The 15,201-nt window shown below is 38.5% G+C and overlaps 3 protein-coding genes across 3 annotated transcripts; 1 reads left to right on the forward strand and 2 right to left on the reverse strand.

The window, feature by feature from the left end:
- Window positions 1–2,263: 2,263 nt before the first annotated feature.
- Window positions 2,264–8,135, forward strand: LOC126790135 (probable methionine--tRNA ligase). Its single transcript, XM_050516280.1, has 16 exons — window positions 2,264–2,591; window positions 2,707–2,860; window positions 2,960–3,115; window positions 3,408–3,638; window positions 3,743–3,886; window positions 4,403–4,493; window positions 4,598–4,704; window positions 4,797–4,911; window positions 5,000–5,118; window positions 5,210–5,275; window positions 5,381–5,509; window positions 5,614–5,757; window positions 5,887–6,007; window positions 6,618–6,829; window positions 6,919–7,020; window positions 7,587–8,135. Exons 1-16 carry the CDS (start codon window positions 2,332–2,334, stop codon window positions 7,815–7,817), a joined length of 2,382 nt encoding a protein of 793 aa, XP_050372237.1. The 5' UTR covers window positions 2,264–2,331; the 3' UTR covers window positions 7,818–8,135.
- Window positions 8,136–8,464: 329 nt separating this feature from the next.
- LOC126790145 (stress response protein NST1-like) lies at window positions 8,465–11,355 on the reverse strand. The gene is made up of 2 exons (XM_050516290.1): window positions 10,790–11,355; window positions 8,465–8,794 (listed from the first exon to the last, which is right to left on the reverse strand). The coding sequence occupies exons 1-2, from the start codon at window positions 11,177–11,179 to the stop codon at window positions 8,624–8,626; spliced, it is 561 nt and encodes a 186-aa protein (XP_050372247.1). The 5' UTR covers window positions 11,180–11,355; the 3' UTR covers window positions 8,465–8,623.
- Window positions 11,356–11,702: 347 nt separating this feature from the next.
- On the reverse strand, window positions 11,703–13,408 carry LOC126790146 (stress response protein NST1-like). The gene is made up of 2 exons (XM_050516291.1): window positions 12,969–13,408; window positions 11,703–12,054 (listed from the first exon to the last, which is right to left on the reverse strand). The coding sequence occupies exons 1-2, from the start codon at window positions 13,332–13,334 to the stop codon at window positions 11,953–11,955; spliced, it is 468 nt and encodes a 155-aa protein (XP_050372248.1). The 5' UTR covers window positions 13,335–13,408; the 3' UTR covers window positions 11,703–11,952.
- Window positions 13,409–15,201: the final 1,793 nt, after the last annotated feature.

Raw genomic sequence — 15,201 nt, forward strand, 5'->3', positions numbered from 1 at the left:
AGTTGGCACCAAAGGTCCCTTGCCATTTCCAGAATTTTCTCTGTTAGTCATTTTTAGAAACTGAAACACACACATAAGGTGTAAGTTTACTTGAAAAATTGTAGATAAATATTGAATACAAATTATATAAGCAATATCAAAAATAAACGTCTTAAGATTGTTATAAAAACAGTGATATATTGCATATATAATTTAATAAGACGAATTAAAATAATTATAAATCAGAAACGAAGAACACGAAAAGAAATTCAACCAAAATACCGAACGATTGGTGATGGAAGAACTAGTCGAGACGTGTGTGATACCACACTGTCCTTAAGACGTTTACGCCTCCTCTACCGGTGCAAGGATGCTTGGCGCTTGTCTCCCAGGATATAACGACTAAACGATTCTAGGAAGTTGCACTACTAACTAGAACCTTCAACGAACTCGAAAGATACCTCTTTCTATCACCAGAGAAAAGCTAAGAATTTTGAGAGTGGGAGAGGATTGTGTTTCGAATGGATGATTTTACAATGAAAGGATGGTGGCTATTTATACAGTGAGGATTTGCAATCAGTAATAATAAGATGGCTGTTATAGAAATCAAAAGATCATAACATATATGAGTTACATATGTTACAAGCACTGATTTCAATTCTGTTATAATTCTCCATAACACACAATAACTCAGTTGTTACAAAAGAAAAATTTGAACAGTCAAAATTGAATTTTCGGAATGCAAAAAGAATATGCATTCCGACCCTCAATTCGGTGTTGCATTCGTGTCCGCAGGTCGCACAGGCATACACGAGTTTCCCTTGTGACCTGCGATTTGCACCCCCTCTGCACGTGCACGAGAGGGTATAAAGGGGCTTACACACTTTACAATGCATACACAATGGATTCTATATAAAGTCTTTTCAACACTTCTTTTTTCCAATATGGGACAAACACCTTTCCCTCATTCTAAGTAGCTATCTTTGAGTGAGAATTTCTTATTCACCCACAAACCAAATTACACAAACAAACATATGATTTTGTAGACCTTATTATGAAGAACTTAAATCCATGTTCATTTTTGATTAATTATAAGTTTAACTTAATTAAATTAATCAATTAAAATTTAGTTTTAAATGGTTTTTCTAACCATTTTCCAACAGTATCGTATCTAATGAAGAATTTTGATAGATCTAGAGTTTCTTAAAGCAGGGTACTTGAGAATATTAGCTAGTCAATTTTTTTTCAAGCATGCATGTGAACAAGCACTTCACTTGTGCAGCTGTGCTGCTGCTGCAAGTTTGCACTATCACGTACTTGAAGAATCAACATTAGAAAGTTAAGGTTAAATTAGTATAATAACAAGAGACTAATTATAACAATTTGGACACTTAAGTACAAAAATTTGCAACTTTACATGCATCAGAAGGGCATAGCTGGTTCACCAGGTTAAAAATAAAAATGTTGGTTAGCAACTGAAAATTTAAGGTGGGTTAACTAATTGCTAATTTATTACGACAGCAGCCGGTAGGCTTCGTCAACCATCACTAAACAAGATTACAATATATTAAGAATGAGAGTTAAGATTGAACACTCTTATTGTTATAGGCCCCACATTATGATTTATGAAGTTTTCTATACTCTATGCTTATATAGAATTCCTATTTGGATGAATATATACGGATCCGTCTATGATGCAACGCTGCATACCATACATACTGAATCAGACGGTAGATAGAGGGTGTCTTAAAATATACGTGGAATCCGTAGAGTATATGAATGGTGGATTAGAGGTATGTATGATATGCAGCGCTGTACCATAGAATTTCCCGAATATATACAACCAAAGATACAAACTTTTCGTACCCCAAATTCGTGGAAAAGTTGGCAAGCAAAAGAAAAATAAAAAAGAAGAGAAGTTGGTAATTCAAGAAAAATTAGGCATGTCCATGCTGTCGAATCCATGTAGAGAGGAGCTCAACATTAGGCTTCCAAATCTCGGTGGGATTCCCTTTTAACTCTTATTATTTCTAGACACTCTCTACATGCTCATTGTAGACATTGGTAATATTCGTATGATCATAAAGAGAATATGAAAAAGAATCATGTTTGTGCTTAGGTCATTCCCATTCTCTACAACTAGAATTTGTTCTAGCCTTCTAGGCTACTTGGCTTACTCTGCAAGTAATACACAAGTGGAGCTGCTAGTTGGATTCTATTCTTACGCACTACACAAAAGGGTATTAAAGTCTTCTCCAGTTTTTCATCAAAAACCAACTCTTACCTCACGCCGTCTCTGAAATCCACTCCCCACTTTCCTCCCTGAGAAAAGCCCTAAGAACCGCCGCCGCCATGGGAGACCACGCCGCTGCTCCCAAGCTTCCCATCCCCGGCCAACGCAACGTCCTCATCACCAGCGCCCTGCCCTACGTCAACAACGTCCCTCACCTCGGCAACATCATCGGCTGCGTTCTCAGCGCCGACGTCTTCGCTCGCTACTGCCGCCTCCGCGGCTACAACACCGTCTACGTCTGCGGCACCGATGAGTACGGCACCGCCACCGAGACCAAGGCCATGGAGGAGAAGTGTAGCCCCAAGGAGATCTGCGACAAGTGAGTTCAATTTTCTCATTTTTAATCTCGCGGTGAAATTCTTGTGTGTGATTTCGGTGATTTTTACTGTGGTTATTTTATCTGGAGATTGATGAATTGGCTGTGGATTCTGTAGATATCATGAGATTCATAAGCAGGTGTATGAGTGGTTCAATATAAGCTTTGACAAATTCGGAAGGACTTCGGCGCCGGAGCAGACCGAGGTCTGTCAGGCGATTTTCAGTAGGCTTCTGGAGAATAACTGGCTTTCGGAGAACACAATGCAGCAGGTAATGCTCACTAGATTGTTATCGTATTGATTTCTCTGCATTTTGGTTGGTTTTGTATGTGTTGAGCATTGTGATTGACTTGAGTTGTTGTTTTTTCAGCTGTATTGTGATACTTGCACGCGGTTTTTGGCCGACAGGCTCTTGGAGGGAACGTGCCCGACGCCAGGTTGTGATTATACTTCTGCAAGAGGCGATCAGTGTGAGAAGTGTGGGAAGCTTTTGAACCCCACAGAATTGAAGGATCCAAAGTGTAAGGTATGGACTATGGAGTGCTGTGTTTTTTACTTTACGGAAGCTATATTACATGTCATTTGTGTGTATGTTACTTTCTAGTATATACATATTGTGTATCATATAAGCTCACTTAAAGGAAAATATAATTTCTGTGTTGAGTTTGTTAATTGCCTGACTGTATTTAAATGTCCTTGTCATTGTGTAAAATAATTAGGGATTTGTTAGAACAACTTGAAAATTATCTGTAGCATTGCATTTACAGAAAGTGCCTTTTTACACCATTATTCTTCTTATCGCTGGCTATTGTGAACAGGTGTGTAAGTCGACTCCACGGATCCGTGATACAAACCATTTATTTCTGGAACTCCCTTTGCTGAAGGATAGGTTGGAAGAGTATATTAATAAAATGTCAGTGGAGGGTTCTTGGAGCCAAAATGCCATTCAAGCAACAAATGCATGGCTCAAAGAGGGGCTTAGACAGCGGTGTATCACCAGGGATCTGAAGTGGGGGGTTCCAGTTCCACACGATAACTTCAGGGACAAGGTTAATACATGTTAAATATTGTTAATTATAGTTTTGCTGACGCCTCATTCTTTCCATTGAATTTCAAAATGTCTCATCTTATGTTCAAACATGGCTATTGGTAGGTTTTCTATGTGTGGTTTGATGCGCCTATTGGTTATGTTTCAATTACTAAATGCTACACTCCAGATTGGGAGAAATGGTGGAAGAATCCAGAGAACGTGGAGTTGTATCAATTTATGGGCAAAGATAATGTGCCATTCCACACGGTAAGCTTCCTATGTATTGAATATATATAAATGTACTAAAGTAAATGCGTTTTACTTAATAACCTCCCAGACCCTCTTGCATTTTACTAAAAATACTAATATAAATGAGCTTAGCTGTAACTGCATATTATTGTCTGATACACAAGAGTTTATGGAGTAAATGATATTCAAATACGTTTGTCTTCTAATTCAACTATCCGTTGTGAGTTGTAAACGAGGCATATATAATTTTGATGTTGGATCACTCCAACTTTATATGCTTCTTGGATCATTAGTAAGCCGATAGCTTCTTATCGGGAGGAAGACGACATCTCTAAGTAAATGCTTAATAAAAATCTCCAGAATGAGCAGATCACCATTGTGTGCTTCCGTTCTAGTCCACTACCAAAAATCCCTGGGGCACACACACACACACACAAAACACCCAGGCTCTCCCATCATTAGATCAACTGTACACAAGTTCTCTTTTGCCTTGAAGAGAAGTTAATTTCAACTCTGTAAACATTTTTATTGTAGGTGATGTTTCCTTCCACGCTTCTTGGAACTGGTGAAAATTGGACTTTGATGAAGACAATCAGTGTTACTGAATACTTGAACTATGAAGATGGTATGTTGACTACATTGTAATGCTGTTGACCTTGTTTATGGTAGCTCTAAGTTTCCTTTGTTCAACTTGTAGTAGGTGCTAATACATGTTAATCGTATTTACAGGAAAGTTTTCTAAGACCAAGGGAATTGGAGTATTTGGAAACGATGCCAAAGACACAAACATTCCTGTTGAAGTATGGCGATATTACTTGCTAACCAATAGGCCCGAGGTAATTTTCCTTTTTAAAAAAAAAATTTCTTTCAAAGGGTAGACTTCTTTCTCTGTATCTTAGTCACTCATATAACCTATTTGGTAAAATAGGTCTCTGACACATTATTCACATGGGCGGATTTGCAAGCAAAACTCAACAGTGAGTTGCTCAATAATTTGGGCAACTTTATCAACAGGGTGTTGAGTTTTGTTGCTAAACCTTCAGGTTAGTATGGATTGATGGCTTCACACAAATTTGATGGTTGTAAGCTTAATTACACACCTGCATTCAAACTAACAGTTTCCAATTGCAGGTCAAGGATATGACTCCATTATTCCAGATGCTCCAGATGCGGGCTCTGATCCTTTGACAAAGAGAACAGCTGAAAAAGTGGGTAAATGTGTGGAGGAATACGTAGAGGCCATGGAGAAGGTGATTAAAGTTTGAATGATAGTGTTGTTTACCATGACTGGACTGGGACCTTATCCTTCCTACCTGTGCTAATATTTCTATTGCATTGCAGGTAAAATTAAAGCAAGGACTCAAACTAGCAATGAGCATTTCTAGTCAAGGGAACATATATCTGCAAGTAAGCATGTTTTTAACCTCTATTTATCTTGTGTCTCTGTCTGCTCATCTATTGCCAAACGTCAGCTGTTAACTTGCACTGTCTGTACGCTTTAATGGAATGCAGGAAAGTGAGTTCTGGAGACTTTACAAGGTAGATCAACCTCGCTGCTCTGTTGTTATCAGAACTGCAGTGGGGCTGGTTCATCTTCTTGCCTGCTTATTAGAACCTTTCATGCCCTCATTTTCTGTTGAGGTAAATATGTTTGCAATTTTTTTGTTACTCTGAATTATAGTGTTACCACTATCAATAGTCCGTTCTAATATATTTTATATTTTTATTTATGAAATTGCATTCAGGTATTTAAGCAGCTCAATTTGCCTCCTGAGACGCACATATCACTATGTGATGGTAACGGCAATATTGAGAGGGCAAGGCGGCCTTGGGAGATTTTACCTATAGGTCACAAGATTGGGAAACCAGAGCCGCTGTTCAAGGAATTGGTATGTCTCTTCGGTTATGTCTTTTACATATTGATTGGGGAATAAATTCGGGGGGGGGGGGGGGGGGTTGATGATGAATAAATACGGAAGTCTACATTGGATCTCATGAAAGTTTTTACTTGCCCACAGAATGATGAGGAAGTAGATTCTTTAAGGAAGAAGTATGCCGGAAGTCAGGCCGATAGAAAGGAAAGGCAAGAAGCTGAAGCAGTGAAGTTGGCCGAGCAGCTTAAGAAATCAAAAGTTTCAGGTTGAATTTCCTTACTTGGTGTGACAATATTACAGTGAAATTGAAGATCACTTTCTAATAGGCGATTGGTGTCAGAGAATTTTTTTTGTACACCCAACAGTAGATGTTGTGGGTATGCAATTACCAAAAGTGACATTCATTTTTTTATGAAGAAGGAAAGTTGAGATAGCTTGTGTTTGCATTTTTGTTTGTCATTTTCCAGGTCTACTGCAAATCGAAGTTATGCAATGGTTCATAATTACTTTAATTTGAAGTGTCTTAATTATCAATATGTTGTATTACCTTGAGTTGACTAGACAGTTTGGAAAGTGGATTCAAATTTTAGGTAATTTTAACGAAAGTAATTGTGAAAAGTTTAGAACCAACCACCATTAACTAAGGAAGAACTTGCTCTTATCAATGTTTTTATTTTATTTTCTATCATTTAGAAAGAGAAGAAAGATGTGCATCTAGTTAATAGGTACAGTAGAGTCTGGATGAGGATAGTTTAGGAAATTTGGGGTTGAGAATCTAGTATACTGTTAAAATTAAAAGTTTAATAGGAGGTATTAAGTGGGATATGTGTATTACGTATTTTTCAATGTGATTGAATATTCTCTTGGTGTAACAGATAAGACTGGAAAGAAAAAGCAAGCCCCAAAATCTGCAACTGAAGCTGAGATTTCCATATCTAGACTAGATATTCGTGTAGGCCTCATTACAAAAGTTCAAAAGCATCCTGATGCTGATTCACTCTATGTTGAAGAGATTGATGTTGGAGAAGGACAGCCCAGAACAGTAGTCAGTGGATTAGTCAAGTTTATACCTCTTGAAGAAATGCAGGTTTGTGTTCATATCTTACAGTTGTTTAATTTCAGTTTCATCCGTTTCTTGAATTGCCTAACCATTTTATTTGTATTTATCTGTGACAGAATCGGAAGGTATGTGTCCTTTGCAACCTGAAGCCGGCGACCATGCGGGGTATCAAATCACAAGCAATGGTTCTTGCTGCTTCAAATAGTGATCACACTGCAGTAAGCTGCCCCATATACCTTTTATTAGTGTCTGGATTATTTGTCTTTGTGGCTTCATATGATTAATAAAACCTGCTAAAGTTTTGGTCTGGTCTTAATGTGAAGAAAATTCTCACTGTTTTTGCTATAGACTTGACATAGAAATTGTTGGGTCTAGAACACTAGCACTTCTAACAACAATTGTTACAAAAGCATGATATTCCTTACTTTGATTAATCAGATTAACATTATTTAGCACGTATACTTTCTAGCCATGGTTTCCAATCATGAGAATGGGGTTTTCTTTCTATTGCCATCGTCCCAAAGTGCTTTCTCGGTTTTTTCAATGAAGTTTGTGAACTGTGCTAGGTCTTTGAGTTATTCTGCTAAACCATATGTGATGGTTTATATTTTTGGTTCTGATTATGGACCTCTGGGTGCCACTTTCTTTGCAAAGATGCTTTACAGCTACTACTGCGGTGGGCTTATTAGTTTATTTGTTTGCTGTGGCTTAGAACATCTTCAATTTCTATGCATGAACGGGCACATAAGCACTGTTTTGTTACTGAATATTGGGCATCTTTCAGGTTGAGTTGGTTGATCCACCAAATTCTGCTCAAGTTGGGGAGAGAATCACATTCCCAGGGTTTGAAGGTGAGCCTGATGATGTGTTGAACCCCAAGAAGAAGGTTTGGGAAACCCTGCAGGTAGATTTTCATAGTAACAATCTGCTTGAAGCTTGCTACAAAGATGCTCCCCTCACTACATCAGCTGGTGTTTGCACTGTCAAATCAATTTGTGGTGGGTCAATTAGGTAGAAAGTGGGATGAATTCTGTTCCAGGAAAACACCACTTCTTTTTTCATAAATTTGTGTAGAATTATAGAAGTCAATTATTCAGACAGAATACTTCTATGGGAAATTCTGTTGTGCGCGGAGGTATAGCATGCAGCAGTCTAATCCACCACACACACCCCTCGTGCATCTTATGACAACCCCTCTATCCACCGTTCAATACCATATGTATGGCATGCAGCTGCCACACAGCCGTTGAACCCTACTTCTATGGTGTAAAATGCTAATTTAAGAACAAGCTAAGAATTTTGACTTGGAAAGTACTTTTCATAAACCTGAGAATGTAGGAAGGTTTTGGTCTTTGTCGTGTGAAAAATTTGGGATTCATTAACTTTTTTTCTCCTGTGATTTTGAGCTCTAAGGTGAAAACTCTTCTGTGATATTTTTGATATATTAAGTACGGTTGATCCTAATTAACTTATAAACTGGATTTGGTCTCATTTCTCCAACTTCCATCAATTTGGTTTTCTAAATATATATATAGGATCGACGTCCACAAGTGCCTTGGACTCTAGAGTCTAAAGGTTCTTGATTGAGTTCTTATTCTGGCTTTATTATCGAAAATTAGTAGAATAGGCATCGACATAGCACTCAAGGACAACATGAACACCTGAACAGAATCATTTCAGACCATTATTGAACTCCAAAATTTGAACAGACATATTGCAGTATACAAATATGTAAGGTTTTGGATATTAGAGGGATGGTGGAAAAAAATTTGAAGACATTTGGACTCTCTTTAAGATCCATTCAAATGGCAAATGAGATTCTCATAGGTTTCTGGTGTCAACCATGGCTTCAAGCATCTTCTTCTCCAGTTCTGGTTCATCAATCCATAGGGAACTCTGACGTCGTAACAGTTCATTCTTCTGTTTTTTCTTTTCTTCCCGAAGCATTTCTTTCATCTTCCAATTCTCAAGCTTTTCTGCTCTTTCTTTTAACTGTGCAATTGATCAGATATTAAAATGCATACGACATGCAAGTGGAATAACAAAACAAAAAAACAAAAACAAAAAACAAAGAAGCACTGAAGTATAAAATTTGGATGCTGCCCAGTGGTATTCACAAGCCAACTTTATACACATGAGCACCCACGCCAGTGGACAATGTTTAGTATTCATATTTATGAACAAAAAAAAAAACATATGTACACGCCCGCATTTATATACACATTTCTGATAGAATAGTAATTATTAATTTGTACGGAACAAAATACCAGTATGAACTTGTTTCCACGCATGGTAAAAATGACATTCCAAAAGTGTGTAAGATTAAATGGTCTAATTCTGTAAGCATCAATTCTCTACACCAACCCGCAACTGATAAACTCTTTTTAAGTTTACAGAAATCGGAACTTGTAATGTTGTTCTTAAAGACGATATGAAACTACTGTTCAAGTGTTCCTCTTCAGTTTTAGCTCCTATATACACTATTCTTTAATGACTTATAGCACTGACAATATACAGGGCTCGGCTAAGCTATTTTTTATTGACTTATAAATGATCTCACGGTTATACCAGAATATAAGAATACAGGGCCAATCCTACGTTGTGCTCAAGTTTCACTATTTCATTTTCAATTCATCGATCAATCACATGGAATACATTAAAAGATTAAATAAACAATAACAAAAGCGATTTTATTGAGTATCAAATTCTCTTATTATTCTATAGTTCTGCTCACATAATCCCATCAATAGAAGGTGCGAAATGAGGCTGGGCTGAGTTCCCAGATCGGTAAATCCCGAATTATTATGTAAAAAAAGAGTATAATCCATGAGGTTATATCTGTATCATCCAATTTTCTACAAAAATCAATATGTTTAACAGTTCTCTTCTTAATTTTTCACTTTTAGCTTCCCAATAATTTTCTTAGGAACCACCAAAGGGAAGAGAAAAAAACAAAAAAAATTTGAGATTTGAGATTTACCCTTTCCTTCACATTCCACAACGACAAACCCAGAAAGAGTTAAGCTTTGCTTGTTGAAGCCGGCCCTTAAAGGCCATACAAACTTGACCAAACAAAAATCAAACCCAAATGGGAGGCCTAACTTTGAAGCAAAGCCAAAACCAAATTCACAGTCATTTTGGTAATGATTAAGGTATCAAAGTATATCAAATTAGTGAACGGACCAATATTAAACATAAACTGTTCAAGTTCATAATAAGTAAACTGCATTTATGAATGTCTAAACAATTTTCAATTTGAACAAAAATTTATAAGGATGATCTACTCATATATATCTACACACTAAACGGTTGAGATATGAATATAACATAAAAAAGCAAGTGAATCTCTTTGGTCCTCAACTAGTCCTCAACAAGATAGTCCTCATTGGAAATACTCCATTCACATCAATACCATCTCCATATTCAACAAAAGAAATTTCCTTCCCACATTTCTTCAGTAACAAAAGAGAACCTTTTGCTCTGGCTACTCAGATTCTTATCTGCCCTCCCATCTCTACCCAAAGAGCCAAAAGAAAAACCAAAAAAAAAAGGCCTTCACACCAATGCAAAATCACAAAGAATAACCGATTGGAAAACCGACATAACTAAAGCCGGCGTCATCGACCAATAACCCTTCAAATTCTCCCTAAAACAACAAATTTCAAAGATACAACAATTCCTATGACGACATCTTCATAATTGTTTAAGTACTTATAATCCAAGACACACAAACTAAAACCTCATTTCTCCCACATTTCAATCTCGCATCATATCTCCCGCATTTCCCCACTCATCTCTCTCGAAAAATAAAAACCTCATCGGAATATAGTACATTTCGCAACTACCTGCCTAAACATTTTAACCAATTTCTCATCGTTACATTTCAAAGTAGCCTTTAAATTATCACTAACCTCCATTTTCATTACTAATTAAAAATCACATCAAGATAAATAAAAATACATAAAAAATGGACGAAATTGGACATACTAGGGTTTGGCGAAACTCCTCCTCCTCAATCTGGCGCTGTTGTGCCCGGACCTTAGCGGCCTCCGCCTTAAGCCTCCGGCGCTCCTCGTTCTGGACCCTAAGGGCTTCTCTACGAGCCTCGTCCTTGCGAAGCTTCTCGAGCCTCATGAGCTCGACCTCCTTGACGTACTCCTTGCGGATCTCCTTGACCTGCTTCGCGTAGTCTCGCCGGAGCAGCGCGAGCTTCGCCTCCGCCTCCCTGGGGTTGCTCGGCGTGTCCCAGCTGCCGATGAAGGAGCTCGGCTCCGTGTAGAGGTGGGTGTGGCGGTGGCTGTTGTGGTGGGAGGGTCTGGTGGTGGTGGAGAAGGAGCGGAGGGCGCGGTGGAGGTGGGAGCAGCGGGAGGACGCCATGGTTTTGTGTGTCGTTTTTGTTTTCTGATGGTGGTTTGGGAAAGGGTTTAAGAGAGACTGAAGAATGGGAAATGCGGGTCGGATCCGAGTTCGGATTCTCCAGGCTCAATGCGCAGAGCATTTTCTAACAACTCATTTTCTTCGTGTTTTTCTTTTCCTAAAGTTTGTCAGGTTTACTAGTTACTTGAAAGTTTAGTTTAGGGTTTTGTAGTCATGACTCAATTACTGAGTCGTAACTCGGTGTTCAAGTGAGTCGTTACAATAAACGAGTCATATTTTTTTTTACCAAATTTACCCACTCAGTGTTAGTCTATAATCCCATCGTGCAGATTCACTCAAGAGAAGTTAAAAGTGAGTCGTTACAATAAACGAGTCATATTTTTTTTTTACCAAATTTACCCACTCAGTGTTTGTCTATAATCCCATCTTGCAGATTCACTCAAGAGAAGTTACAATTGGGTAATAAAGCTAGTTTGCTTGTCTGAAATCTGAACGACTGAATGATAATCCCGTACCATTATGAGAAAGTGAGAATCCATCTCTCAAACCATCAATGAATAGTTCTATAAATCGAACAAAGAAAATACTTGTGGTTGGAATATTATTGGAGGATGACAAGGAGAACATTAGCCTAAGGTAGAAAAGACGGTTCTGATTATCTTTGTCAAATGGCGACTCTCTATAGACTAGTTTGAACACATTTGGAAATAGAATGGACTCGAACCAGTGTGGTATCAACAATGCCTTCTAGATCTTCATCTCGGTACTGGTTCCTAGACCCCAGAGGAACTCTGGGTCTTCTTCTCCTTTTTCTTTTCTTCTCTAAGCAATTCCTTCTTCTTCGAGATCTCATACTTTTCTGCTTTCTGTTTTAACTGTGCATTTCACAAATATAAATAAAATTAGAAACCGAAGTGACAGAAGACAAGGGAAGACGTATGAAAAAGATAACAAAGACCAACAGAGGACACCAAGACACAAAAGTCTGAGCAAAACAATGGGCACACAAGCTTCATCAGCTAAATATAACAGGCAGTACACTACCACAGGTTCACAACAACTATACTACTGGGTGCACGGTAAACATCATGAGATAGAATCTTCATGAGGAACGCGGACGCAGAGATAACAATGTTGCACTTTCATGAAATTCAGACAATCAGTTTTCTTTCTATTACAGGAACTACAACAAAACCTCTACATTCATTGGATATGAACAAAATATACACACACTCAATAAACAACAAATTCCGAATGTCAAGGCAAAAAATGGGTCAAAGGAAATTGCAGCAACAATTGATACAAGGGAAATACAGACAACAATAAGATAGATCCAGTTAGAAAGCTAGAACACATGTTTACCATAAAGGGATCTCAACATACATCCTTATATTTTGTTTCGATGATGTACAAGTTATTATGTACAAGTTTACAAAAGATTTATGCAGACACTCACCATACCCAATATTTTCCAGTTAACAAAATCTTAGGTACCACCACCAACAAAGACATCAAACTCAAATATGAACTTGGTTCAATACAAACAATTACAAATGCCTTTGAATTGCAAATTCGAAACAATCTTAATTTTGAATTCACTTCAGTATATTGTTTGCCTAGATCTACATGATAAAGCATTTTAGAGACAATGATAAGTTTTGAAACATCAGTGTCTCAAATTTCAGTTGTTCTGAACATCAACAAACTAACCCAAACAGAAAACCCCAACCAGAAATCTTAAATTTTTCGAAGCAAAAATCAGAGCAGAGAAAACAGAGAATTGACATACTAGGGTTTCTTCCTGCTGCTGCTTGGCAGCTTCCCGCTTTTGGGCGCGACGCTTGGCGGTCTCAGCCCTGAGGCGCTTGGTCTGCTCAAGCTCGGCTTCTTTACGAGCCTCCTCGACGCGGAACATCTCGAGCCTCATGAGCTCAACCTCCATGATGGGCTTCATGCGGGTCTCCTGCACATGCTTCACATAGTCTCTCCGCAGCTCAAGCAGCTTGAGGTACCTGCGCAGCTCTGCTAGCTTCGCCGCCTCTTCGGTGTCGCGGCGTGGAGTTGAAGAGGTGGGATCGGAGAAATGGGGGAGAGTGGGTCTGGTGGTTGTGGAGAAGTGGCGGAGGGTGCGGCAGAGTGAACGAGGGGTCGCCATTGTTGGGGCGGTGGTGGTCTCTGGGAGGGTTGAAAGGGAAATGAAGAGAGAGGAGAGAAGGGTTTGGGGTTTTGGGTTGGAGATTGACACAAAAGCCCTCAGGCCCAACGAGGACTGATTTTCATATTTGAAGCTATATACACTGTATGTCACATATTTTTCTTTTCTTAATTTTTTTCTCTGGGTTGACCGGCCTGTTTTTTTGGTAGACTGAATACTTCATTAAAACAGGTAGTAGCCCAAAGAAAAAGGCCCAGCAAAAACTGGAGCCATAAGAACATACAATAATCATTCTCGGCTGTTCACACACTACTCACAGGGGAGAGGGGGAAAGGAACAGGCAGAGCCACAAAAGGGGAGCTCTTTCTCGTCGACACCAGTGCCTCAATGCCGTCATTTCGCACTACCGGTGATACGATTCATCCTAAATATTAACCTAATATCTTGGGTATGTCATACGAAGATCACTATCTTATAAACTATACCAAAATTTCGGTACAGTCTCCCTTAAAAATAGTCAACTCTACATACACAAAACAACACTCCTATAAACACAAGTCCAACCACAACACCTAAAGCCATCATGCTCCTCATAAAAACTCAACTCCACAATCAAAACAAACAATCATAATTCACCATACAACTTAGAATATCACAACTACAAATTCTACGCTTCTCAGAGCAGTCTAGCAGAATGCAGTCGACTAATTAAATAAGTAAGTTGATCGCAACCTATAGCATAACTGCAACAACGAAAATGAAAAACCCTGCCTTAACTCCTATTAAGCTGAACCGAACAATCTGTGAACTGGGTGTTGGAAACCGAAGAACCCACGAGAAAGCATTTAGAAGAAAACACGTTAGAGTGAGTAGACAAAAATAATAGTTCAACTTACAATTTAAGTAAAAATGCAGGTCATGTAATGCTTCCCCAATTTATTTTAGTAATACAACATGCGATTTATAAGTTTGTAAATAATGAAATTTCAAAAGTTTATAAATAAACAACCCCAATTAAATATGAGATCTGGCGAGGAATATCAATTACCGAATATCGATATCAAGAATCAGAAGCAATCAGCATAATAAATAAGGTAACATTGATACGTCACACACATGACCGTCTCATCACTCACAAAAAATATGAAATCACAACCCCCCACGAGTCCCACTGCATCCCCTCACTCTCTAAGTATATATCCGAGGTCCACTAGTACATCCTCTCTCTTCTAATTCTACTCTCAAGAGACCACTAGTTCATCGCCCCTCTTCTAGTGTCTCAGTAACATCTAGCTTGAGCTGCTGGTACATCTCCTCTCTTTCGATTCTATTATCTCAAAAGAACACTAGTTTATCCCTCTCTTCTAGCGTCTCTACAAATCAATCATTAACTGCCGGTACATCCTCTCTCTTCCGGTTCTATAATCCCAAGAGATTACTAGTTCATCCCTTTTCTCCTAGAGTCCCACCGCCCTGCCGGTACATCCACTCTCTTCCGGTTCTATAATCTAAATAGACCACTAGTTCATCTCCTCTTTTCTAGTGGCTTAATGTCCTGCCGACTCATCCTCTCTTTTCTGGTTCTACAATCTAAGGAGATCAATAGTTCATCCCCTCTCTTCTAGTGTCTCTATACTCACCCCAAAGTCTCTAACACAAGTTCCATGACATAACCCCGAATCTCACTCGACAACATATAACTAACACCCTTTTCTAACTCAACAACAATCCGTCAGGACCAACCAACACAAATAACCAATATCATATTAACCAACAACAAGACAATCACACAACACTCAACAATATCAACACAAGAAAATTCAACAACAATTTCTAAAAACTAGAACCGCATGCAATTAACTTTAAA

Source organism: Argentina anserina, chromosome 4, assembly GCF_933775445.1.
Source record: "Argentina anserina chromosome 4, drPotAnse1.1, whole genome shotgun sequence".
Lineage (NCBI taxonomy): Eukaryota > Viridiplantae > Streptophyta > Magnoliopsida > Rosales > Rosaceae > Argentina > Argentina anserina.